At 32.9% G+C, this 26,480-nt stretch overlaps 1 protein-coding gene across 7 annotated transcripts in view; it reads right to left on the bottom strand.

The window, feature by feature from the left end:
* Positions 1–26,480, bottom strand: part of LOC129806533 (inactive dipeptidyl peptidase 10) — a 95,570-nt gene that overhangs the window by 5,581 nt on the left and 63,509 nt on the right. For 4 of the 7 annotated variants that reach the window (XM_055855191.1, XM_055855195.1, XM_055855192.1 and 1 more), the window contains 4 exons: positions 19,851–19,975; positions 15,597–15,772; positions 5,798–6,008; positions 5,477–5,662 (listed from right to left, as the gene is read on the bottom strand). In XM_055855191.1, the coding sequence (XP_055711166.1) occupies positions 5,477–5,662; positions 5,798–6,008; positions 15,597–15,772; positions 19,851–19,975 (698 nt within the window). Of the gene's footprint in view, positions 1–5,476; positions 5,663–5,797; positions 6,009–15,596; positions 15,788–19,850; positions 19,976–26,480 lie in introns of all 7 variants that reach the window. The other 3 variants (XM_055855193.1, XM_055855190.1, XM_055855194.1) reach the window with 1 other exon arrangement.

The raw sequence follows: 26,480 nt of genomic DNA, 5'->3' as shown, positions 1-26,480 counted from the left end.
TCACCAAGTTTTAAATGAAACTGAATCTTATTATGATATAATTTAGCTAAGCAAATAATTTGCGAAGCTGAATTACATGATGATAAGCCTCAATTCTGTTTATAAATAAAGAGAAAATAAGCCCATCTATCCAGAGTTTTCCGGTCCAGAACTTTAGGTACAAAGGCTAATACGGACTTCAGACCTAAGGCTTAGCCATATGGCTTAACTTCTAAAATTTCTTATCAATCAAGATTTTCTGGAAAATTATCACTTAAGATTGGTCAACATAGGCAAGTGATCCATTAAATTTTGGAAAACCAATAAAATTGGTTGCTATTTCGAATTTCTAGACAATCGGGAACTGGACTAAACCTTAGGTCTGAAGCCGGCCTAAGGAACTATTATCCCGGGACTTTTCTGAAGTTACCGGAAGGGGCACTAGGTGGCGGATAACTGAACGGCCTAGGCAGGACTCAAGTAAGACCTGCCAGGGTTAGGCTGTGAATATGCGATTTTTGGTAAATAAGCAGTTCCCGACCATGAGCTAAACCATGGATTGTGCAACTTTACACCCAAACAAAGCCCTAGAGTTAACACAATCTCTGGAGGCTTCTCCCAGGCCTCCTTCACATGAAAATATTGAACTAAGACCACATCGGACATAAGCTGTCTGGTGCGTGGAAGAGCACATCAAGAAGCTTAGACGACCTATGCCTATTTCCGGTTATTCTGGAAGCCATATAGAGGACTTTTTCAACGGGAAGGCAGCCAATGAACACAATATACATTGGGCTAAATGGCCTGATTTTCGGCGTGCTGAGCTAATCCTGGACTGGAACTAGACGGCAAATGGAGATGAGAAACCTAAAATAATCTCAACAATACACCAGTTGAGAACGCTAGTTGGCTTGATTATGGGGCACTATGTGCTCTTGGTTCCCACTTAAAAAAATAGGCATCAGCGCAGAAGAGATTTTCCGATATTGTCCAGGATGAAGACAATATTAATATATCCTATGCTACGTTTTCCCTACCTCTATTATGAAATGGTCTCAGTCTGGAACTTTACTGTCCTTTCTAAGACCGGCCTCAGACCTAAGACTTAGCCGTATAGCTTAACCAGCTTAACTGCTCTAATTTCTTAACAATCACGATTTTTAGGAAAAATTTAACTTAAGATAGGATTATTAAACATAAGTGACCTATAGGATTCTCAAAAAGTAATAGAATTTCTCGCTATTTAGGATTTTGAGACCTTAGGGAACTAGGCTAAGCCACAAGTCTGAAGACAGCTTAACGGACACGACGGACACCAAAATAAAGCTCTAGCAAATGACGAAGGATGGGTACAACAGACTGACCAATCGATAATTCGGATGACATTTTGCCCCAAATGCCCAATTGAGAGAGAGTCTAACAAGAAATTTCAACAGGGGAAAGTACCCATACTACATACGATCCCAAGCTTCATAATTCTGAGGAATTTTCTGGGCAACTGCCCCTTGGTTCAGCCGGGTAGTGCTTTGTAAAGAGATGCTTGATAAAAACTTTAGGGATTTACGAGTAAACTACAGAACGTTTAAGAACAAAGTCGAAGTGAATTTATATTATTATTTCTTTAAAAATAGTCTCTATTCATATCAAATCTTGCTAAGTTACAATTGTCGGAATAAAGCTAATATCTTGAGTTATCAATTTGTTGAAAGTGCGTGAAGATCAGGAGAAATAAACAGTCAAAAAAGTTAAACGTTTAAAAATCACATTTATTAAGAAAAATAGGAAAAAATTATACGAAGCTTGGGATCGGTGCCCCACTGTCACAGGTGCCCCCTTCCCCCTAATAATAAATATGCAACACTGTGTTTCGTGTAGGGAAAAGTGTAGTGATAACATTGAAGAATTTACAACAATAAAATACATGTTTTATTTCTTTTTCGTGGGTATTTTAGGAGACAATTTTTTTACACAGTGATTTTTCCTTTTCTAAAGTGTTAAATCGTTAATACCAGTCAAATAAAACAAATCAATATCCTTGTAGCTTCTGTCGTTTATATAGTATTTGGAAGTGAAATCAGGAGGTGCATTTGATAGTTTCATTTGCCAGCCATTGATGTACGTGGCAAAATCCAGTCCTTAATTCGGGCCTACCACTCAGATCTTGACGATAAGGACTGAAAAAAGTGCCTAAAGCTGGGTGTTAATTAATGGCTCAACGCTGGGCTCCTTTACCCTGTGTCACATGGGATATATTAAAAATAGGGGAGCCTGGGGCAAAAAGTCACAAAACGGATATTTTATTTTTTTAAAAGCTACCTTAGTGCCCCAGAAATTTCTGATTAGTGCAGTTTTATAGGAAATTTACAGCTCTACAACTTTGTGAAAGTCATTTTCCTCTATTTTGTAAGGAAATACATTTATCGAGCTGTTTTCTGAAAGGTAATTTTGTGATCATTTTAAAAAATGCTGGGGCAAATAGTACCAGGAGGGGAATTCTGTAACGCTCTGGCAATGCCATATGACAAATTGGGTTCGAATCTTAGGAGAGCTTTTTCGAAAATGCGATTCTGTAGCCGTGGTATTGCCATTTCAGCTCACGTGACATTGTCAGAAGTCACATATTTAAGATCTCTGGCAATTCAAATGACAATGAATTTTGTTAAACAAATCAACCAAGGCAGACTGTATTTTCATAAATTCATCAAGTAAAGGGATTTCATTAAAAAATCAATGAATTTCATTTTCGAACTCATATGATATGACAAAAAAGCTCGAATGGCATTGTCAGGTTTCGAACTCACGCGTGATAATGCCACGAAAATTACAGAATTCTCCTACAGGTAAGAGGTATTATCACATTTTGATTTGCTTTATTACGGGCTTTCATAAATTTAAGTAAAATACCTAGATTACATATTTTCATAGGAAATTTATTCTTATACACCTTTTTAATACACAGATTTCTCTATCTGAACGAGAAAAGCGCATTTTAAGCTAATTTAGAAAAAACACACAAAAGATTGCAAATCGTTTGACCGCTACAAACAACAAACGGCGACACATTGACGTTTCTTTTCGCGGTGGGATGTCAGAAATTGTTTCGTTTTTTGTTACTTTTTGCTCCATAGCTTTTATTACTTTTTACCCCAAGTGGCCATTTTTAATAAAAGGATTTCTCGAGTAAAGAATCTTTGTAAAATTCTAAAATAGATAGTGATTTCAAATTCAAAGAATCCAAATCGTTTAAAAAATATTCACCAGTGCATCAATTTTGGAAAATAAGTAGGTAATAATTGTTATCTTCTGCAAGGAAAATATTTCAAAAATAGGGCTAAAAATTTCGATATTTTTTATTTTCTAAATTCCTTGTTCGAATTCTAAGAAACTTACGACTTTGAAGAAGGTCTATGGAGGCCATCTATGGAAAAAAATTTAAGCCGCCATCTCTTTTATCTTGGAAGATATTGAATTTGCAAATTTTCAATTTGTGACTTTTTGCCCCAGGCTCCCCTATTAAATTTCAAACTCAGGACTTTGCTATTGTTGTCGGGCTGTTGCCCTGAAAGATTCATCAGAGAGAAGAAGGCTGATCGCGGCCAATTGCCCGGCAGCGACCCAGCTCTTTGCCCCCATCAGGACTCTTCCAGACAATGTTACCGACTGACCCTGACAGTGTCGCCTGTCAGCCAGTCCCTCACTCGGCGGGCAACAGAACTACACTACCAATAAATGGCCTTGCATGGGCCGAGAGGCAGGAAATATGAATTTCCCGCGAAATTCCAGCCGAGCTCTATTTCGCTATTAGGTGGAAAATCTCGACTATACTACTTATTTTTTGCAACTATGCCGAAATTTGGTACACTTAGGGTAAGTGTACCAAATTTCGGCATAGTTGCATGCAAGCGTCAAAGTCTCAAGTCTGAAATGTAATATTTTAAATACAAATTGATTGTTTTATTCTTCCTTTGTAAGAGTGTTGCTTGGAACCTTGTAAAGAGTTTACCGTCTTTATTTACTCTAAAATCATTCTGAATACATTTTAAAATGAATAAAAATGTAGACATAGCTTTGGTGCCCTATTTCGGCCACCTTCATTCTCATAGTTCCTTGCCCTTCGAAAATTCTTCCAATATCTTTTTCACGTCATCTCGTTTGTCGAAGCTACATTTTTTGTTATTCTTTTGCATTGTATAATCTCTAGAGTATGTAAAAACTAAAAAATCATGGAAATTCGAGGAACAAAATATGTGGCCGAAATTGCAAGCTGGCCGGAATTTGGCACACTTACCCTACCGTAAGTTATGTTTATAAATTTACAAAATTCAAACTACGTGTCTAAGGTCTGAAGAGACCATTACTAATAGTCGTTGATGGGAGGTTTGGTGTAAATGTCCGAGTTGGTATGTAAACTTGGAGAATCCGTAGTAAAACGTTCAAAAAGGGATATGCGGAATAGTGTCCCAGCTTTGCGGAATGTTCAAAACTCGTAACATTGTTGCTATTCACTTTAAATTAATAGCGTATAAATTGTTTGTGTGAAGAAAGTCATTTAGTAGTTCAACTAAAGGGGAAAGTAAGTCTTGCTCACGAGTTTCAGCTTTCAACAAAGTTCTTTTTGTTTGCTTTATCATGATTATCGATTTACGCTTGATTTAAATCTGAAATTAAAATCAGTTGTCAAAATTTGAGAACAATTTTATAGACATAATTCCAAATAATTCAATTAAAAGGAATAAAAATTTTTATCGGTAAATTAAAGTTTCATTACCGATTAACAACTAGTTGATCCATTTAAGCCATGGCTTTTTAGAATGATGGATATATTTGTCTAGCCAAGGGAATAATTTGAAATTAATTTTAATGAGCTTTTTGTCGTCACATTTCATATTAATTGTCATTAATGTGAATTCAAGTGCATGATTTTCATTTTGTAATTACTTAATACTTAATCAATATTTTATCTAAAAGTTTATTTTAAAGTGGTAGAGATTGCTCACAAAAATTTGCTTAAATTGGTCTAACAACATATTTTCACATTAAAAAAAATAATGAGAATTGCACCATAAATGATAATAAAGCGCCAAGATGCAATTTTATTTTCATTTCTCTTAAGAAAAGATATTAAATTCTATATTATAAGAATTTGATATGCAAGATTAAGATTCATGTGGCGAGCTATCACGTTTATACAAAATTTCGTTGTGAACAGATGATCCATATACCATTAAAGTTATATGAGATTGATTAATAGATGAGTTCTGTACAGTTGCACGGCACTGTAAATTAGGAATTCGTTTTCACATTTACGACAGTTTATAATTTTAAGGTTTAACTTTGAAGAAGTTTGTAAAATAGCATTTGCTGAAATAATTATAGTTTTGCTAAAGTTCATTTAATTAAAGTTTTATGTAAATTATTTTGGGGTGAATGGAGAGCGAATTGCATTCAAGGGAATTTAGTGGCAATAAAAAATTAAAGTGCAATTAAAATAACTTACCTAAGTACAGATAATTGATCCTGAACTTCAACACCGCCCAAATGTCGATACAGGGCGGATTTACTTTGGCCTTTGGAACCCCGCACATCTAGTCGAATGTACACCACGTCATTGCGACTGGACATATAGGTACCCCAGTCAATTCTGAACTTGTCGGAAACTGTAAGGGAGCCAGGTCTGCCATTCCTTCATGCCGCAATTCCCACAAGAAAAGCACACCCGGAGGGAGTGAAAGTGTACAAAAGTCATGCAATTATTTCACCCATCTTGGTGCAAGAGTTTTCTATATAAAAGAGTGAGAAATGAGGAGCAATCACTTACACTTCAACGAGCACCGGAAATGCTGCATCTCTCAGTTCTTCTCTCCAACTGGGTGGAAGGAGGATCTGCACCTGTGCCCGTGTACCGTGCAACAGGGGTATCTCGTAGGAACGACTAGTTGGGAGGGCGAGCTGTTGCAATCTCTCTGTATGATACGGTCGTGTATCGTATAGAATGCGAACAAGGCGATGGGTTTCTGCTGAATGGACCCCTGTGCCAACAAAAGACATTGAGAAAATTGTTTCATATCATCCATGTACATTATGTAAATAACATTTATGTACACGCGCATAGTTTAGAAATCCCCCTCCACTTCTCCCATTATTATTTCAATTCAATTCCCATAGAAATACATAAATATATTATGTCATTTGCAAGCCATAATTTAATTCACCAACTTTATCACTTACAATGCGGGTGTCTCTTCTAAAATTGTTCTAAGTAATTTAGTTTAGATATGATAGTTTCCTTAAATAACCAATTCTAGATCAGCGAATACACAGAAAAAAATATCTTTCATAAAAGTTTTCGTAAACGTTTCTGAATTCCTACTGGCGACTTATGCCGGCTTCAGACTGGAGGTTTAGCCAAGTTCCCCAAGGTCTCAAAAATCTAAATAACAAGCAATTTTATTGATTTTTCAAAATCTAATGGATCATTTGCTCTTAATATCCAATTCTAAACAACAATTTCCTAAAACATCGTGCCTGATAAGGAATTATAGGAGTTAAGCCAGATGGCTAAGCCTTAGGTCTGAAGCCCGTATTACACAATGCTCGTAAATCCGTATAATCTACTAAAGAGTTCGCAAAAGTTTAGGGGGAAGTGCGCTACCTTCGGACTTCGGACAACTCAAGCTTCGGACAATTCATTCTATTCTCTATGTTTCTTATAGATTTCACCCATAGCTCTTTTCTGAAAATTTGAGGCATTGTACTAGCTATTAAAATATAATATTATAATGGACCAAATTCATTTATAACACAAACACATTGAAAAAAATAATTTGTGCAAAGCATAAATCCTCCGAAGGTAGCGCGCTTTCTCCTATACTTTTTCCACAAACAGTTTTCGTAACATGATCATTTAATGAGCATTTTTTTTTGTTCTTTTACCAACAATTTTTTCGTACATTCTTGTGTGTCTGCCAAAACTTTAAAAACAAATGACAAAATTTTGCGAACGTTTACGAACTTTTATGAACAAATCTTTTTAAAAGCACAAAAAAAGCTCGTAAAGTGAGCAATGTTTCGAACAACATATGTGAAATAACATTTGCGAACGTTTACGAACTTTTACGAAAAATTGTTTGAAAAGGACAAAACAGGCTCGTTAAGTGATTATGTTTCGTATAACATTTGCGAACGCTTACAAACTTTTACGAACAATTTTTTTGTAAGAGAACAAAAAAGGCTCGTCAAGTGATTATGTTTCGAACAACATTTTTGAAATGCCAAAACTTTACAAAAAAATGGCAAAATTTTGCGAACGTTTACAAACTTTTACGAACAATTGTTTGTAAAATGACAAGAAAGGCTCGTCAAGTGATTATTTTAGGAACAACATTTGTGAAAAGGGTACAAACTTTTACGAATTTTTCAATAAGCTTTACGATTTACGAGATTTTTTTCAAGTTCGTAACAGAAATTTACAAACATTTACAAATCATTGAACAAAATATTTTTCTCTGTGTATGGAAAACTGGGAAGTTTCAAGCATGTGACAGATGCAAAACTTTTTCAAATGTCCCAAATGGTTGATAAATACACTATCTGGATTTCTTTTAAATTTTAAATATATAAAAAAACCGTGAAAATGAAGGTAGAGTACAATTTGTAGGTAAATTGGTAATATTTGAACAATGAGAAACTTCCGACAAACCAATTTAAAGTTTAGAAAACCCCCTTGAACTTGATTAAAAGTGTATTAAATAATATTCCAAGAACTCTTGAATTACATTCAGATTTATCAAACTCCAAATTCCAAATTAGTTTGTTTGAAATCTTGTATTGTGCGAAACTCTATACTGAGCCCAAACAGAAGTAGATTTTGATTCTCCAATAGTGTCTTGAATTAAAGGTAAATGGAACTCTATTTGCACAAAAAGTCGTTGAAGTTCGAAGAATTCAAATTCAATTTCGAATTTTCATACTAAATTTTGGAACAAGATGGGGATAATTTATCAACTATCGCACCAAAAAGCTGGAAAAAGAGTTACTCAGTGATTATGGAGTGATTAAATACTGGGGCAAGAACAGTAAACGTCGTTGTTCTGATTTTTTCCTCACAACAATGTGAAGACCGTCACATTTTGACACTTGAGCACTTCGAAATTCGAACAAGATGTACATCAGCCACCTTGCGGAATTATCTAGAAGTAAGAAAGTCTCTTTTTTGGATCTTCAAATAGATTTTCGAATTTTTCAAAATCTACTTCTGTACGGAAAGAATGGGTTTTTCGCCTCCTTCTAACCTCATTCTATAGGTTCATACAAATTTCACTGTTTGACCCCCTAAATCAGACGATTTCTATACGATTTTGGAAAGAAGGGCCAATTTAGTCATTCTGCTTTTGAAAGTTCATGAAATATGGTTAATGACTGAAAGTACACTGAGTGAGAGAAATCCGAAAAAGTTAAAATAGCATTCCGGAAATATTAATTTTACCCTGCATTATTGATCCGAAAACGGTGTAAATATTATGCTTTTTAGGTGTATTAGGGGTTAAAGTTACGAGGAAAAAAAGTTAATCGTAGCTCAATTTTTTCACTCCCCGATAATTAACCGGTTCATTTAATTCAAGTAACCGGTTCAAGTAATTTTTAATCGAAATTCAATTAAGGTAAGGGGCTGTACGTCGGCCACTTAAGGATGGGTTTTATGAAAAACTTATGTAAAAGGACATTTAATTTGCCTGTTTTGATCAAATTTTCACCCTAAGTTGTAGTATAGATCTTTGTCCATCTGATTGTACACTTTATTTGGAGATAAAATAATTTTAGATTATTAAAAAATTAAAATGTTTTAAAAATGTAGAGTGTTCCTCAATTCGGCCACTTCAATATAAGCGTTTCTCTACTCGGCCACCTGGGGTTCCTCTAGTCGGCCACCCTTTTTCAAATTTTAAAAGCCCGTAACGTTTTTATGGACTAGAAAAGGATATTGAGAAAGAAAGAAAGAAAACCTTTAAAGAATAGTAATTTTAAGAAAACAAAAAATTGTAAGGGAAAAATTCTTTTTATTCTTTTATTTAGCCGGCCGAATTGAGGAACATGGCTTTAAAATTTCACACCTTCACATTTAAGACAGAAAATTAATATTTTTATCAATAATGAAAATAAATTTATTGCACAGTGAGTTAGTTAAAGTTCTCAACTTGCGGTTTGACTCAAAATTTGACTGCTAAAGTAATCTGTACAGGTAATAAATCGAATAACTCTTTGTGAAAAAATGTCGTGAATATTACAAAGAACATCAAAATATGCTGAAAAATGACCAATATTGCTTAAGGTAAATTTGAATCCTCTGACTTTTAATAATTTTTTTAATGTTTTGTGTCTAATTTCATTTGTATTCTCGGTCATTTGTGTTATTTATACAATTATTGACCTTATGATGTTATAAAACTCCTGGAATATTATTGCAAAATTATATAATATGAATAAATAATTCCACCGGCCAACTTGAAGAACCCATAGTGGCCGACTTTTTAAACGGCCGACTAGAGAGTACCTTACCTTATGTTAGTTCCAAATTATTTTGGGCAATGTTTTGAGTGATTTTTGAATCGTTTTAAATCGATCGTGAACCGGTAATGAACCGGCTATGAACCGATAAGTAATTTGTGTCCGAAAATCAATTTTATTACCCTTAAAATCATTATGAGGAATTTAAATAACGTATTTCTTTTTAGATAGTTTTTAATGCACAATTTCATATATATTAGAATGATCGGAAATTCTTTAGCAGAAAGCTTTCTATTAGGTTTCAGTGTCTCTATGTATAAATTTATGGAAAAAAAATGAATGTTGATAGTCCCATGCTTCTGACTGTAACGTCTGTTTCTCTCTTGTACAAATACTTTTCCAACCTTTGAGGTAAAGGTTAAAAATATCTGGTGCATAAGATAGGCTTAAATTTTAGTATGATAAAGAGCTAGATCTTGAAGCTATCTATCAGTTAAAAATAACTTAAATCTCTCGGACACCCTGAGACACACAATGCTTAATACGTTATTCTAACTCTGTGTTGCAATTATTCGATTTTGATTACTGATAAACAGGTGAAGTCTTGGGTTTAGTAAACTTCTATAATCCTCTATAACAACATTAGAATATTCAAAATTTCGATATCGAATATCACAAAATTTCTATTTTCGATTTTACTAAAATTATAGTACGTTGTATGATATCGAAAGGACAAAACGTGATAGTTAACACAACTTATAGAGTGACTGAAAAGAATCTCACTTAACATGAACTCACCGGGAGTTTTCACGGTTTTTTTGCTATTCTTTTATTATTCAGTATGCAAAATATTTACCTCGTTAGCAAGCGAACCTGCATGAAATCTTAAAATTTAGGTCTTCATGGAATAATATGCAAAATAAACATTTTATTAAGGATAAGATATAAAAGAAAAACTTGTTCACAGTGTGATTCTTCTTGAATCTTCATTAAAATAATAACTTTTTACAATAAATATATTTGTGTATCATTGAGTGAGAGAAATTCAAAAAGTTAAAATAACATTCCGGAAATGTTTATTTTACGCTGCAGTATTAATCCGAAATATGTGTTAATATTATGCCTTTTAGGTGTATTAGGGGTTAAAGTTACCCTTTTTCATGTTAATTTTACCCTAAAAGAGGTGTAAAATTAACACTAAAAAATGTTGATATATTTTTACATCTAAAAAATGTTAAAGTTATTAGGTAAAAAAGTGAATCGCTGAAAATGAAAAAGTGAATCGTTATACTAAATTCACATTTAGGCCCTTATCGTAAAACATTTTCTGTGGATTGCGAATGAAAAGTATAATTATTTTAGATTAAAATTTTGAACTGCTGAATTTAGAAGAGTTTATGCAAAATTTGCTTTACGTTTCTTTAGAATTGGTATTGCGTTATAATTAATTTACTAAATTTTATATCTTTACAGATAAAAGCTCGCAGAAAACACCAAGTGTTGAAAATCTGTGATTTTTTAGCTTCATTTTGTTAATAATAGCAATAATTTGACACCTTTCATGCTATTCAGTGTTAAGGCCTCTACACATTGGGAGAAATTTTCGTCAAAAATGCTATTTTGAAGGAAATTGCTCCCAGTGCTGTAGACGGAAACGTCAAAATTCTGTCAAAAATGGCATTTTTCTCAAAAATTATTCCCAATGTGTAAATGCCTTCACTGAGAAAAAAGGGGGGTGCGATTAACTTTTTTCCCCGTAATTTAACTCTTTTTAGATGTAAAAATATATCAACATTTTTTAATGTTAACTTTACACCTTTTTAAGTGTAAAATTAACATGAAAAGTGTAACTTTAACCCATAATACACGTAAAAAGGGTAATATTTACACCGTTTTCGGATCAATACTGCAGGGTAAAATTAACATTTCCGGAATGCTATTTTAACTTTTTCGGATTTCTCTCAGTGTTTAGACGATTCCGAATGTTTTTAAAACAACTTTTCAAGCAAGGTATAACTTTAAGTGCAATAGCATTTTGCATGGATTATGTTTATACATATATTGTTAGACACAAGAAAATCCCCACAAATACGAGTATAAAATCGATTTTCAAAAAGCCTCATGAAAATGAAATACCCAATGTTCTGAGCAAGACAGTTTACTAAGAAATATCACTTTACTCCAGCCACAAAATGCACATTTCGAGCCCAAGGGGATTGACCAAGTGTGCATTTGGCAAGAAAAGCATGAGGAAATAGCATACGTTGCTAATAAAGTCATCTCTCTAGTGTCCCACTATCCTTATATTATGTATACTTTCTCTATCTATAGCTCAGTCTGAAATAATGCATTATTATTTGAATATTTTATGCCATAAGGGTTTATTTCTTTCAATTTCTCACTTCCACTTCTTCCGATTACCCTTATACCTAGTGACTTCCTTTTCACGCGCTATCTCATGGACTAGGGGAGAGGTGGGCCAGACACAAGATTGGGCAGTTTTCTTTCAGAGATTTTTTTTCTATTCTTTTGTGATTGAAAATAGGATTCAAAACAATCTTGTATGATGATTTATTACTCGTCAAAAGCTACAGAGAAAAAATATTTCGTAAATGTGTACACTGAGAGAAATCCGAAAAAGTTAAAATAGCATTCTGGAAATGTTAATTTTACCCTGCAGTATTGATCCGAAATTGGTGTAAATATTACCCTTTTTAGGTGTATTATGGGTTAAAGTTACCCTTTTCATGTTGATTTTACCCTAAAATGGTGTAAAATTAACATTAAAAAATGTTGATATATTTTTACACCCGAAAAGTGTTAAAGTTATGACGAAAAAAAGTTAAGCGTAGCCTCTTTTTTTCTCAGTGTACGAATTGCCACTCCGGAGATTTACGAAATTTTCGTAAATCGTGTAGCCCATTATAAAGTACGTAAAAGTTTGCACTTTTTCAAAAACATCGTTAATATCTTGATCACTTGAAAAGCATTTATTGTTATTTTACGAACATTTGTTCATATATATTTCGAAAAGAAAAATATTAGCAAAGTTTTGTTACTTGTTCGTAATGTTTTGTCAGACAAAAGCAACATGTACAATGGAACAAAAAATGCACGCCTAGTGCTCATGATATGAACAAAGTTTGCGAAAAATACAAACTCTTACGAACTTTTTGGTGAGTTAAACGATTTACGAAAATTTCCATAAGTCTTCATTAGAAATTCACAAACATTAACAAATAATTTGACGAATTATAACTTTTTCTTTAGGCTTGATAATGTCTGGATTTTGTTCAAAAAGCATCCAGTAAAGAGATGATTGGCTGATACTTATGCCCTAGACACACTTACGACTTAAATCGAGGGCCAACTTAACGTAATTATAATCAAAATAATGGTTTGACTAAATTCCCATTACTTTCCCATTATCTGATGTTCAGTGACTGATGGAAGTGTAATCTGATCAGTGGAGATTTTCGGAGGGAAGCTCCGTCCGGACTCAACCCAAAGATAAAAAAACTCACTCTTGTCCAGAGCTTTCGACACAATCATTAAGAGTTGTCTCCTTAGGTTTGAAGAGTGTTTGGTGCTGTGTCTCCGAGATCTATGTATTAGCACCCTGGAACCCTCCCACAAAATTTATAAGATCCCCCACCTAACGAAAACCAGTGATCTTTGACATCACTTGACCACTGAGGAAGACACGGAGCCGTCGAAAGCTCTGGAGAAGAGTGCGTTCTTTTTTATCTTTAGGTTAAAAACTCCGCAGTTTGTGTTGCCGCGCCCGGATGGAGCTTCCTTCCGAAAATCCCCACTGCAGTTTGAAAAACAATTTCCCCCACGATGTAATCTAATCATTATTTTGATTATAATTACGTTAAGCCGTCTGTCGGCTTAAGTCGTAAGTGTCTCTAGGGCATTACGTGATCATATATGGTGTCTACACACCAGAAGCAATTTTCGTCAAAAATTACCCTTTTAAAAAAATTCTGACGTTTCTTCCTACAAGGATAAGGGAAATTATCTTTAAAAAGGCATTTTTCAAAGAAATTTCTACTAGTGTGTAGAGACCATTAAGGACCATTAGGTCACAGGTGATCCAAAAATCTTTTTTGGTAATTTCCGAGGATTAATTCAATAGGTGTAGAAACCAGTGAGCGTCGGGTAAGAAGAAGCAAAGAAAATTTTCAAGTTCTTCTTAAAGCTTTCGGCTCGGACTCCAAGCCTTCCTCAGTGGTCAAATTTTTAGTCTTTTCTTGCTTTGTCAAAGGGTCTTTTTGGTTCACATGGCATAGGATTTGGGGCAGTGCACTTAATTTTCTACTTATTATTGGCGTTGTTTTAAACTTTCGAGCTTCCAACGGGTTTTTAGATAAGTTCTCTCTGATACATCTTCGAATCGATACAGTAAAAACCTCAATCGGAGAGAGCTCCCAAATCGGGAAGGTTATTGCTGAACGGAGTCTGAATCCTCTCGTTCATATAATTGACGAGTTACAGTGGGTGTCAATAGTTTGTTGCCTAATGCATGTTTGAGAAAACAAGTGAAAAAATTATAGAAAAAATTACTTTTTCAAATTTTTCTTTTTGCAGATGAGTTCCCTGTAATCCGTAGATATTATTTATATTTTTCAAAAAAAATATTAATTTTATTTCATATCAAAAATAATTGTTTTCCAAAAGTTGGTCATTTTTGAGAAATCAAAAGTTTGTTGCCTCATTTAAAAAACCAATATGGTCAAAACTTGCAAACAACTTAATGTAAACCGGTTACATTTTGAGTTCATGTCATTTGGTCATTTAGTTCATGTCATTTGGAAAATATAAATAATATCTACGGATTACAGGGAACTCATCTGCAAAAAGGAAAATTTGAAAAAGTAATTTTTTCTATCATTTTTTTTTCACTTGTTTTCTAAAACTTGCATTAGGCAACAAACTATTGACACTCACTGTACATAAAACTGAGCAAGTTCGTAAAGAACACTTATCTTAATAAAATTGAAATTCAAACCTTCTTCCATCTTGAAATTCCCCAAAAAATTACTTTTGCAGCAAACGTTGATACACTGTTGCTGACATTATTGACAATTGAAGGTTCAGGAATACCGAAGTTCGAAGTGGAAGAACAATCAGCGCTAAAGCGGCGAATACGTGAACTTGCACTTTAGGCTTCCGGTAGATTTTCGAATAGATTTGGCTTGGCTTCGGAGTGGCTTTGACTCTTCGAAAGGTTACTACTGAACAGAACCATTCTATGTTTTACTTTTACTTATAATTTTTTTTGTGAAACAATCTCATATAGTTCAGTTCGAGGTACGACTGAATCTTCCTCAACTGCCCCTATATTTGTCGAAATTAGACTTTCGAGGCATGATTTTTGCGTATTTGATGAATCAATCATCCCCCTTCCACAACCCAATGATGATTGAGTGAAAAATGCGTGAGTATTGAAAATGATTGGAAAAATTGAGCCAGGTCATTAATCTAGATGCGACTGACATGACTCTATTGCCACTTTTTTTATATATCAGTGACACGGAAAGGGCAAAATTGATGTTTTTCCCCATATTTCCATCCATAGTTTGTAGAGATTTTATTTTGTAAATAGATACTTGATGAATTCTATATATCAAATCATATACTGACTCCTATTTAAATTCCGATCTTTTTTCTCTCATTCTTTAGCTAAATCCTTTCTACATCAATCGCTGTTCTTGTAGTGAAAATCTCTTGGTTGATTTATCTTTGATAGACTCATCTTAGATTCTGAATTGCATATTGAATATATTATTGTCATTAGACTAACATCACAAATTTAATTAAAATGTTAATGCAAAGTGAACAAGGAATATGAATAATCAAATTTAATGTTAGCACACTGTCACAATGTCAGAAATTTTACTTCATTGACTCATGAATTCCTCAACTAAATACAACATTGCTTCATGGAATACCAACAGGGGAACATAAAAAAATTTGCAATTACAAATTGTTGACATAGACCGTCTGACAATTGAATTACATTTTAACCAACATTGTGGTGTGACATGACATTGGCGCTTTTTCAATTATTTAATTAATTTGTTTATTTAGCTATAGTTTTTTTTTACCTGATAGCGGAAGTCCTGGACCGAGGCACTCCAAGATATAATATTCGATTCCTACGTCTGATGAAATGGAAGAAGTTGGACTCATATGCACTTCGAAGTGGGTACAATTACTATAATAGTATCGACTACTCCATAGCACTTCACCCAGGTCACAGGTGATACATTGTGGTTCGGATCTGTGGATGGAAGAACTATTCCATTAAGGGGTTAATGCACCTTCACATTTATGAACCGGAGAATTTTGGAAAAGATATTAGAAAACCAATTTAAAATATAATTTAAATATTGTATCTATCAGTATCATTTTTTTTTACTATGCTGTATGACTTTACTATGCTGTTTCAAATTTTAGGCAACTTGTCAGAGGTTTTGCCGTTTCCCTATCGACTCTGTGAGCTAAGTAAAAAGCTAATTTTAAATAATTCTATACAAAAAAAAACAACATACGATGGTCGTTTTGTAACTTAAATAAAGGAGAAACGGTAAGAGATATCGAAAATAATCTATTAAAGATTAGAAAATATGTTTCTTTCCGAATGAAATATAATGGTTGTGACTTTAAAAGAAAGTATCAATAGACAATATTTCCTTTCTCATTTTTCAAATTCAATACTCAATATAGGGGAATGTAGGTATAGTTCTCACACAGTGAACCTTCCATCGATGCAAATTTTCTCTTTGTTTGCGAAGAGCTGATTAATGACGAACTAGGGTGGCGGCATTACTTGTGGCCTCTGTCTTTCGAAAATTTAGAAAATTTTCCAAATTAAAAATATTTGATGTGTTTTAATAGCAGGTCACATATTTTTTGGTTTTCAGAATCATTTTCTGATAAAAATTGCGATTTGGCCATAACTAAAGACAGGCCACAAGTAATGCCGCCACCCTACAGGTCCTTTCAAACAAAGAAACAAATCGGATCGTTTTCTTTGTTTGCAGTGATTCTGTTCACTGTGTGCGAACTATGCTTACATTTGACTACATGTTAAACTAACAAAACTGAATTCTGCCAAATTTTGGACAGATTTAACTAACTAACTAACTTATACCAACGAGACGCTTTGGAAAAACCTTGGAAAAAGTTCTCAAAGGGTATATAAGAAACTCCTAGAATATTTTATGATCAGTATTGAACACAATACAAGGTTTACCTATATTTTTGTTAATTTTTAAATGTATTAATTTTTCCAGAGAAAATAAATGCGACAAACTACTACTCTGCAAAGTTTCAAGCAACATTCTTCAAAAAAGAATTAATTAGAAAAATAAGTTTGCAAGAATTCAAATTTGATGCTCGCATCAAATCTGTTCGAAATTTGGCACAGTTTTCCTGTGTTAATGTAAAAAAATATAGGTAGTTATTGTTATATTTAGATTATTTTTACTGCTCGAACTTAAAGAGAGAAAGCAATTATATAATCCACTTTTTTCAACTTGTGACACGTCTAAAGGCCAAACGGTAAGACATATCGACTTTCGGTATTCGGCGACCCCACCATAAGTCAACATTTAGACGTTATTATTTCTTTTTCTCCTCACCCCGTCCTTCTCCTTCAAAATCATATTTCCTTTTTTTGGTTTATTTTGAAAACGGCTCCAACTATTTCATTCATTTTCGAATATATTTTAGAGGTAATCAAGGCGAATATTTCGTCCTTGGACACCTATGTTCGAGAAACATTTCGATATCGAATTCTCAAAGAACAAAGTTTAATCACTTTGAAGGGCTTATTTTTCAATCGATTTGCTTAATTTTGATTTTTTTTAAAGATCTTGAAATTTTCAACCCGACTGCATTGAACTTAATAGGTCATAAGTCGGTATAGTACCTGTAAGTGATTTACCTTTCTTGGGTTTACTTTTTCGCTATTTTTCGCGATTTCTGAAATAAATGACCCGCAAAGTTATTGGTATTTTTACTTCTGCTATGTAGGGGAGACTGGGGCAAAAAGTCACAAATCGAAAAATTCAAAATTCAATATCTTCCAAGGTAAAAACGATAGCAGCTCAATTTTTTTCTATAGATAACGTAGATCTTCGTTAATATCGAAAGTTTGTTAGAATTACAACAAAGAATTTAGAAAATAAAAAATATCGAAATTTTTAGTCCTATTTTTTAAATATTTTCCTTAGAGAGGATAACAATTATTACCTACTTATTTTCCAAAATTGATGCACTGGTGAATATTTTCTAAATAATTTGGATTCTTCGAATACGAATCCGCGATCTATTTTAGAATTTCACAAAGGTTCTTTTCTCTAGAAATCCTTTTATTAAAAATGGCCACTTGGGGTAAAAAGTAACAAAAGCTATGGAGCAAAAAGTAACAAAGAGCGAAGCAATTTCTGATGTCTCACGGCGAAAAGAAACGTCATTATCATGTCTCGCCGCTTGTTGTTTGCATTGGTCAAACGATTTGCAGTCTTTTGTGTGTTTTTTTTTCTAAAATAGCTTGAAAAGCGCTTTTCTCCCTTTTTCTCAGTTTTCTCGCAGAGAAAACGCTGTTTTACAAAAGTGTAGATGAATAAATTTTCTATGAAAATATGTCCTCTAGGTATTTTTTCAAATTTACGGAAGCCCGTAATGAAGCGAATCAAAAAATATGATATTACCCAATGTCTGGTACTACTTGCCCCAGCATTTTTGAGGATAGTCACAAAATTACCTTTTAGAAATTGGCTCGATAAACTTATTTGCTTACAAAATAGAGGAAAATTACTTTCACAAAGTTGTAGAGAGGTAAATTTCCTACAAAACTGCGCTAATTAGAAATTTTTGAAGCGCTCGAGTAGCTTGTAAATAAATAAAATATCCATTTTGTGACTTATTGCCCCAGTCTCCCCTATAGAGTCAAAAAATAATAGTTCTTCTCTTTGGATTTACGATTTTGAGCATTTTTTTAGGGTAATATTTTAAGCAAGTGCATCGAATCTAATATTACGTACCAAATGTACTAAATGTCATCAAATTTTCATCAAGCAAAATATACCTTTTTTGATAAATAATTTATCTATTGAATATTTAATTACACTTGTGGAATACATAAAAATCGTAGTTAGTTAATCAATATTTCATTATATATTATTTTTTTTATAAAAATCGGGTGTGGCGAAAAGTGGTAATATTCTGAAAATGATTTTACCACCTGTCGCCATCTCTTGATTTCTCTTATTTGATTTCTCAAATGAAGAAGAAAATCATTTAAAAACGAATAATAATAAGGTGATCAATAGGAAAAAGAAACGCGGAATGTAGGGGAAACTGGGGCACCTCCAAACATGGGATTGCACCAAACACTGCGATTTTTTAATTAGATATTCGATTTCTGAAGACAAGACCTATAGGCATTTATAGGCACTATAAAGATGCTTGTCTACTGAAAAAAAATGGTTGAGATACTCCAAATAGTTTAACAATGAAAATTAGTATTTGGTGCTACCCCGTGTTCGGTGGTGCCCCAGTTTCCCCCATTCTTTTTATAACATTGCCTATAATAATTGAGTTTGGACCTTTTAAAGTGGGTGGCGAGAAGTGATTGCAAAAGTGGCGAGAAGTGGTTGCAAAAGTGGCGAAAAGTGGTAAAAAGTGACAAGGAAGTGGTTATTTTTGCATTGTTAATAAAAATCAGTTTTTTAAGTAGTCCAGCGATAAATCGTGCAACTATTGTTCTCACGAATCTAGAGCCAATACATCTAAGTAATTTTGTGTCAAATTTGAGTAATCTTGTAATAAGTGTTCAAAAGTTACAATAAAATTCATTCCTGTTTTTCCTAAGCATGGCGATAAGTGGTTACTCCATCCTATATAAATAAATTGCTCTCTCTCTCTCTCTCTCTCTGTGGAGTTCGAGCAATAAAATTGAACTTTACATTTTCTATTGACTGTATTTATTACTTTTTTTTCGGCATTATGCCATTACCGGATAAACAATATTAAACACAAAAAATTCTTTTCAATAACTTCGAAGAGTTTTAATTAAATTTGCTACTGCTGTTATTTTTTTTATATTTTAAATTAAAACCTAGATTACGTCAATGACTTGGTAAAAAAATATATATATTCAGTTGAATGAGTTTTAAAATAAGCTTTCATACTTATTTATGTGCTCCGGACGTGCACCTGGCATTGAGGGAAATTGCAATTGCCACCGCACTTTAATACTTCTGTGTTGTTGGTACATTATGTATTTGCAGTTGATATAAAATGAACCATACATCTCTTCCCACACACACAAAGTGCTCAATTTCCCTTACCTTCTTACATCCTCATTCACCGGATCCTTTACCACGTACAGGTGTTTCTGGCCAGGTTTCTTATCTTGTGTACCCAAATAGTAAACCAAATGATTCACCATATCCCATGCCAAAATTCTGAGGACCTGAAAAAGAGCGAGAGGGAAGGAAGGACGTTATTTTGTTCACTAGATCTCTTAATCAAAGAATTTTGGCAAAATACAATAGATAATCTCTCTTGGAAGCACTTCTATATCTCACTGATGTGCAAACCCAATTAGTTGAATAAGATTATATGGTTAAATGATTTGAAATTCATCTTGCAAATTTTAGTTTTTTTTCTTTTTGTTTTCCAAAATTGAAACATATTTTACGACAGATAAGCAGCAATGACAAGCACTTTGGTTAATTTAATTAATACAGAAGCCCAAAAACATGGTGTAAAAATATTTTGTTTTAGATTCAGACATTTATATGTACAAAGAAAGCATATCCACTTTATTGTAAATATGATATATTGTTGTACTTTGAAATTGATATTCAACACTTTGTCACTTTATAGTTTATTACATATTGCCTTTATTTATAGCCTTAGACACATAAAATTCTGCAGCATTCATATAATACAACTGACAGTTAAAATGTTTTGGTCTCAAATCGTAAATTGAAAAATATAATTTTAGCTTTTGATACTAATGCATTCACATTATGATTTATGAAATAAATAAATTCACAGATATTGTAAATGGGCTTCAAAAACATCAAAATGTTGTTTTCTTCTGACGATGAAACATATAAAAGTTCTTTTATGGATTATTTTTGTGATAGACGATTTGAAAATCAAAAATTATCCGTATTTATGAAGTATTGATACCATAGTATTTAATGTTTGAGTCCCAGGGATTCCTCTTTTGCAGATCTTCTGCACTTCACTGAGAAAAAAAGAGGGTGCGATTAACTTTTTTCCTCGTAATTTTAACAATTTTTAGGTGTAAAAATATATCAACATTTTTAATGTTAATTTTACACCTTTTGAGGGTAAAATGAACATTAAAAAAGGGTAACGTTAACCCCCAATACACCTAAAAAGAGTAATATTTACACTAAATTCGGATCAATAATGCAGGGTAAAATTAACATTTCCCGAATGTTATTTTAACTTTTTCGGATTTCTCTCCAGTGTTAGAACAAATTTCTTAATCCATGATAGTGCGACTGAATCTACAATTCTGTATAGGGTGGTGGCATTACTTGTGGCCTGTCTTTACTTATCACAATGTCGCAATTTTTGTCAGAAAGTAATTCCGAAAACCAATCAAAATGTAATGTGCTATTAAAACACATAAAATATTTTTAACTTTTTGCGAGGAAGCTGCTATAAATAAATAAAGACAGAGGCCACAAGTATTGCCGCCACCCTAAGCATATTTTTTGTTGTAGTTTTTTTTTTCATAGGGAATATAGGGAATATTTTGTTTTCAAATTCTAAATAAAGAATTTTCGATCCAAAAATTATTTATTATGCAATTATAAAGTTCTTTGAATAATATTTTATTGATTTGTTTAATCAAATTTTAACAGAATTATCCCGAATTCTTTATTGTTTTTTTTTCGAAATACCGTATTGCATTGTTCTTAATTCAACAATTTAGAATTTCAGAATTTAGATTTAGAAATTAGCAACAATTACGAATGCGGACTAATTCTGTTTTTTCTATCAAGTTTTAACATAATTAGTCTGAAATTCTAAATTGCTTATTTAGAATTTTTGGCAATGCGGAATTTCGAGAAAAAGAACAATTAAGAATTCGAACTAATTCTGTTTTTTTTTGCTTATCAAGCTTTAAGATGTTTATTTAGAACTTAGGACTATTCGGAATTCCGAAAAAATATTTAAGAATTCGGACTAATATTCTAATAAAATTTTATTTAAAAAAATCAATAAAATAATATTCGACGAATTTTAGAATTGCATAAATGGTTATTTTTTACTGGTTTCTCGTAAAGTTTACACTTTAAAAAAGAAGTCGGATTTCACCTAGTTTCATCTATTTTCGTATATGTAAAAAAAAATGTACACCTAGGTAATCTCTAAGAGTGAAGGGAAGCAATGGGGAGAACAAGAAGGGCATGTTAGTGACCCCAAGATCGACTATTAGAATCGGGAATAACGGAATAAAGAATGGGGAATAACGGAGGACACGAAGTCGATATCTCTACCTTTTGGGCTCTATCATAATACGTCAGATACTGAAAGAGAGGACAAGAAACGTAACTCAAGTATATATTCCACTTGGAGGTTGCCAAAATCCCGAATATTCAAAATCCTGGAAGGGATGAGATAACGTGACCCGAGGAATATCTAAAAAAAACGGAGTCAGCCAAAACCTCGAAAGCCAAAATCCCGAAAGGACCAAAATCCCGAAATCCAAAATCCTGACTGTTCAAAATCCCGAAAGGGCTAAAATCTCGAAAGCCAAATCCTGAAAGGACCAAAATCCCGAAACCCAAAATCCCGAAAGGACCAAAATCCCGAAAGCCAAAATCCTGACTGTTCAAAATCCCGAAAGGGCCAAAATCTCGAAAGCCAAAATCCCGAAAAGACCAAAATTCCAAAAGCCAAAATCCTGAATGCCAAAATCCCGAAAGGACCAAAATCCCGAAAGCCAAAATTCCGAATGTTCAAAATCCTGAAAGGGATGAAATTATATGGAGGATAATGTGTAGAATAATTTTTCAAGACACAGAAGATTCCTTTGTCTCCAGCAAGAGCGGATGCAATCGTAGGAGTTGTACTTTTAAGAATTCGAGATTTTGTATTTCGGGATTTTGGTCCTTTCGGGATTTGGCTTTCGAGATTTTGCTCCTTTCGGGATTTTGAAATCATCTTAAATCCAGAAAACTAGTATTTTCTTTTAGGATATGAATGTGTCTCGTGCTTAACAGAAGGTATTTTTTAAAACCTTTTTTTTCGTTTTTTGGCACAACTTTTTTTAAAAAATTAAATAATTTTCAGTCACTTTTTAACATGTTTTATACTATAAAATCCGTCAAAATCAATATTTCTAAAATTCTTCGTGTTAAGCACGAGCCAACTATATCTAGAAGAAGTGTGCAAAGTTTCAGAAAAATCGGTTCAGGCATTTTCGAAATATCTTGACAACCAATTTTGAAAATTGTGTTTTGAGAACAACGCATTTAAGGTTTTACATAAACTGCATAACTAAAACTGCTCTACCTCTGAGAATTTTACTCCGATCGACTTGAGATTTTTAGAAAATGTTCTTTACTTATTATTCTATTTAATAACCAAATAAAAAAGATTCGAATTTTTTAAGCCCTCAAACCCGATTATCCCCTTAACAAATTGGTGAAAAAAACGGACAAACAATAATGTCCTAATTTCTCGTGTAACTTTGGGGATTCTGAAGTTTTACAAGGTTTGTGGGGAAAAATTCTTGTCTTCGTAAGGGATTATATTATTAAGAACCTTTTGCTAAGTGGACGAGAGGAGCTTTACCTTTAAGTGTCTACCAAAATCTGATCCTTAGTTTGTCAGAAATCGAAGTAACTCTTAATCTTAATCGACGATTCCTATAACCAAAAGCTTTTTTATATTATTTTAAAAAATTTAACAAATATAAAATGTTTTTTATTATACGAAATAGCTTTATTGTCTTTTTATAATGAGTATTTCTACAACTAAGGGCAGAATCACATTGACAGTAAAATGCTCACCGTCACCGTCAAAGCCCTCACCGTATTTCGTTGATTTACGCATTTTCATTGTAATTTTTACGCAAATTCTCAATTACCGTGTTACATTATCTCATACTCGGTGGCACTAGGTGAAAATAATATAAGAAAATTGAAGAAACAAAGCGAAAATGCGATAAACGGTGAGCAAAGAAACTGTAGCAAAAAAATCCTACAGTTTTTTTTTGCTCACCGTTTATCGCATTTTCGCTTTATTTCTTAAATTTTCTTATATTATTTTCACCTAGTGCTACCGAGTATGAGACAAGGTAATATCGTAATGGAAAATTTGCGTAAGAATTGCAATGAAAATGCGTAAATCAACGAAATACGGTGAGGGCTTTGACGGTGACGGTGAGCATTTTACTGTCAATGTGATTCTGCCCTAAGTCGCGCGATTTTGGCAAAATTCCTACGAAAATATATGAAAAATCACATGAATCACAAGGTTCAAAAGTCCCCAAAGATTATGGAATATTGGTTATACGTCATTTCAAACAGATACAAATATTTTATGAGATTGACAAGAATGTTGAAAATAAATGATACTATATAGTTTTCCGTGCTATAACTCTGTTCCATTAAATTTTAATGGTTTTTGCTTAAAGAACAAAGAGAAATCGCATGTTTAAAGAGTTCAAGTGTAGACAAATAGTTTATTTTGGTCTTAGAAAGATTTTCTCCATTTGAGTTTGTCTTCAAATTGATCGCAATTCACACAACAAACTTAAAAAAAAAGTTTAATCCATGGAAGATGTATAAATTCCATTGTGAAAAGGAGTTATTTCTGGGAATGTAGGCACATTTTGAAATAAGATAGAGAAGAAACGAAATGAGGGTGAAAAGCACATCAAAACTCCCTAAAAGTAGGTCAATTGATTATGTTTTTTGTGTGCTTCCTCTCAATGTTTCCTTCTAACCATTTCCCATTCTTAAAGTATTCTGATCCCATCACATTACAGGCTCACCAGTAATTACTCCAAAAGACACAAAGCATTCCCTTGCAAAGCCAGAAATTGCTTAATGATTATTTTATTAGAGAAAATTTTGAAATTATTTCACAGAATATTTATTTAAATACTTTTAACAAAGGTCACATGAAAATAATAAAAATTGAGAAACATGAATTACTTTTCTATGAATTTATATGGGTAATGGAGAAATAGGATACATAGAAGATTTGGAAAAAGTTCTTACAGAAGAAATTGTCAAACTGTCTGTAGATTGCTATCAAGTGTTGACCTTATGAAAAGACTTTACCCACGGTCATAAAACTCTTTAGTTTTTCTACAAAGAACATTTAAGAAAAGTTGACACTGACAAATTGTACATTTTTTACTGCTAAATCTTAAAGAAAGCAAACTAAAATTTTTCTGTTTGTTACCGTGCTAAGAATTAATAGGTAAGAGATATCAACTTCCGATCTTCGGTGACTCCGAATTAGTTAAAATGTATAATCTCATTCGTTATCTTTTTTTGTTTGAATTTTTTTTGTGACACTCAAATGTCGTAGGACATATAGTAGGATTTGCAGGTCAAACTGCAAACGTTTTAATTTGTGATTAATTTACAATCTTGGTTTCCTTGGTTTCCGAACTGCGCTTAGAAATTTAGGATTACACGGATAAAAGATTAAAGGCTTAGCCCTGTTCTCGAAAGTCTCGAAATCCTAAATAATAATCAATTTTGGTGATTAAATCAAATGGCTGAGTCTAAATTCTCCACAAAAACTTTGATTAAGAAGTAATTAGAAAATATAAGTCATATAGGAAAAAAACTTAAATCTTTACGTACAATATTAGTTCAATACTTTTTACAGTTTGAACTCAAAGAGAGAGAGAGAGAGCAGTATTTCGGAAGCTCAAACAATAACAGATATCAACTGACCTCTCCTAAAAAAAAACATTATTCAGAGACGTATTTTCGCTCTTTTTTTAACCCTATCTAACCTCAAAAACCCACCAAAAACTTTTTTTTCTCTCGAAATCGGTCTTAGCGATTTTTTTTTTAATTTCGAATATGTTTCGGAGATAGTCCATGTGAATATTTCGTCTATGCAACGACCGAAAAAATTTTCGACATCGACTTTTCGAAGCTCGAAGTTAGACTGCTATGGAGGGCCTATTTCCACAACAAATTAGCTTCAATTTGGACTTTTTGGTAAAGCCAGTCTTGAAATTTCCAACGTCTCTACATTCATCTTAATCGATAATTAATCGGAAAAGTATCCGTAAATGACACATGTTGTTCAAAAATTTTTATTTATACGTACACTTTTTCCATATATAAGACAAACGGTAAGAGATATCGACTTCTGGTCTTGCGTGACCCCGCTCTTTTGTTAAAAAAAAAAATATTTTCTAAGAGAATTGTGAGAATTTTTGCGATTTTTTGGTCAGTATCAATTGTATTTATTTTCTAGGAATTTGCTAGGAGAATTTTACCTTCTCTGTCCTCGTACCACCCTCTAACCCCGAAAAAAAGCGTTGTATGATCCGTATGATCAGTAAAATCGTGAGATCCCTTGTTTTTTTTCTAAAATGAATAAAATCAATCCCTCCGAATCAAGCTTTTTTATCGAAGACGGCTTGAATAAATTTTATTTATTTTCGAAAATATTTTAGACGCAGACTAAGCGAATACTTCGTCCACAGACACCTATGACTGATAAAATATTTTGACATTGAATTTTCGAAAGTCAAAGTTAACCCTCTAAAGTCCAACTTTAAAATATGCTAAAAGTAGTGAGGTAATAAACATAAAAATACCATCCGTTCTTCATTATCTCTTTTAGTTTAGCCGCAAAAAGCGAAAGTATAAAAAAAATTGGACCTCAATTTTGAAACTTTCCAATTTTTTAAACTAAAATTTACAAAGTAGAACGAAATACTTTTG

This window comes from Phlebotomus papatasi, chromosome 3 (genome assembly GCF_024763615.1).
Source record: "Phlebotomus papatasi isolate M1 chromosome 3, Ppap_2.1, whole genome shotgun sequence".
In the NCBI taxonomy this organism is placed as follows: Eukaryota; Metazoa; Arthropoda; class Insecta; order Diptera; family Psychodidae; genus Phlebotomus; species Phlebotomus papatasi.
Note: the sequence above shows the minus strand (reverse complement) of the source record. Positions and strands in the feature narration are given on the sequence as shown.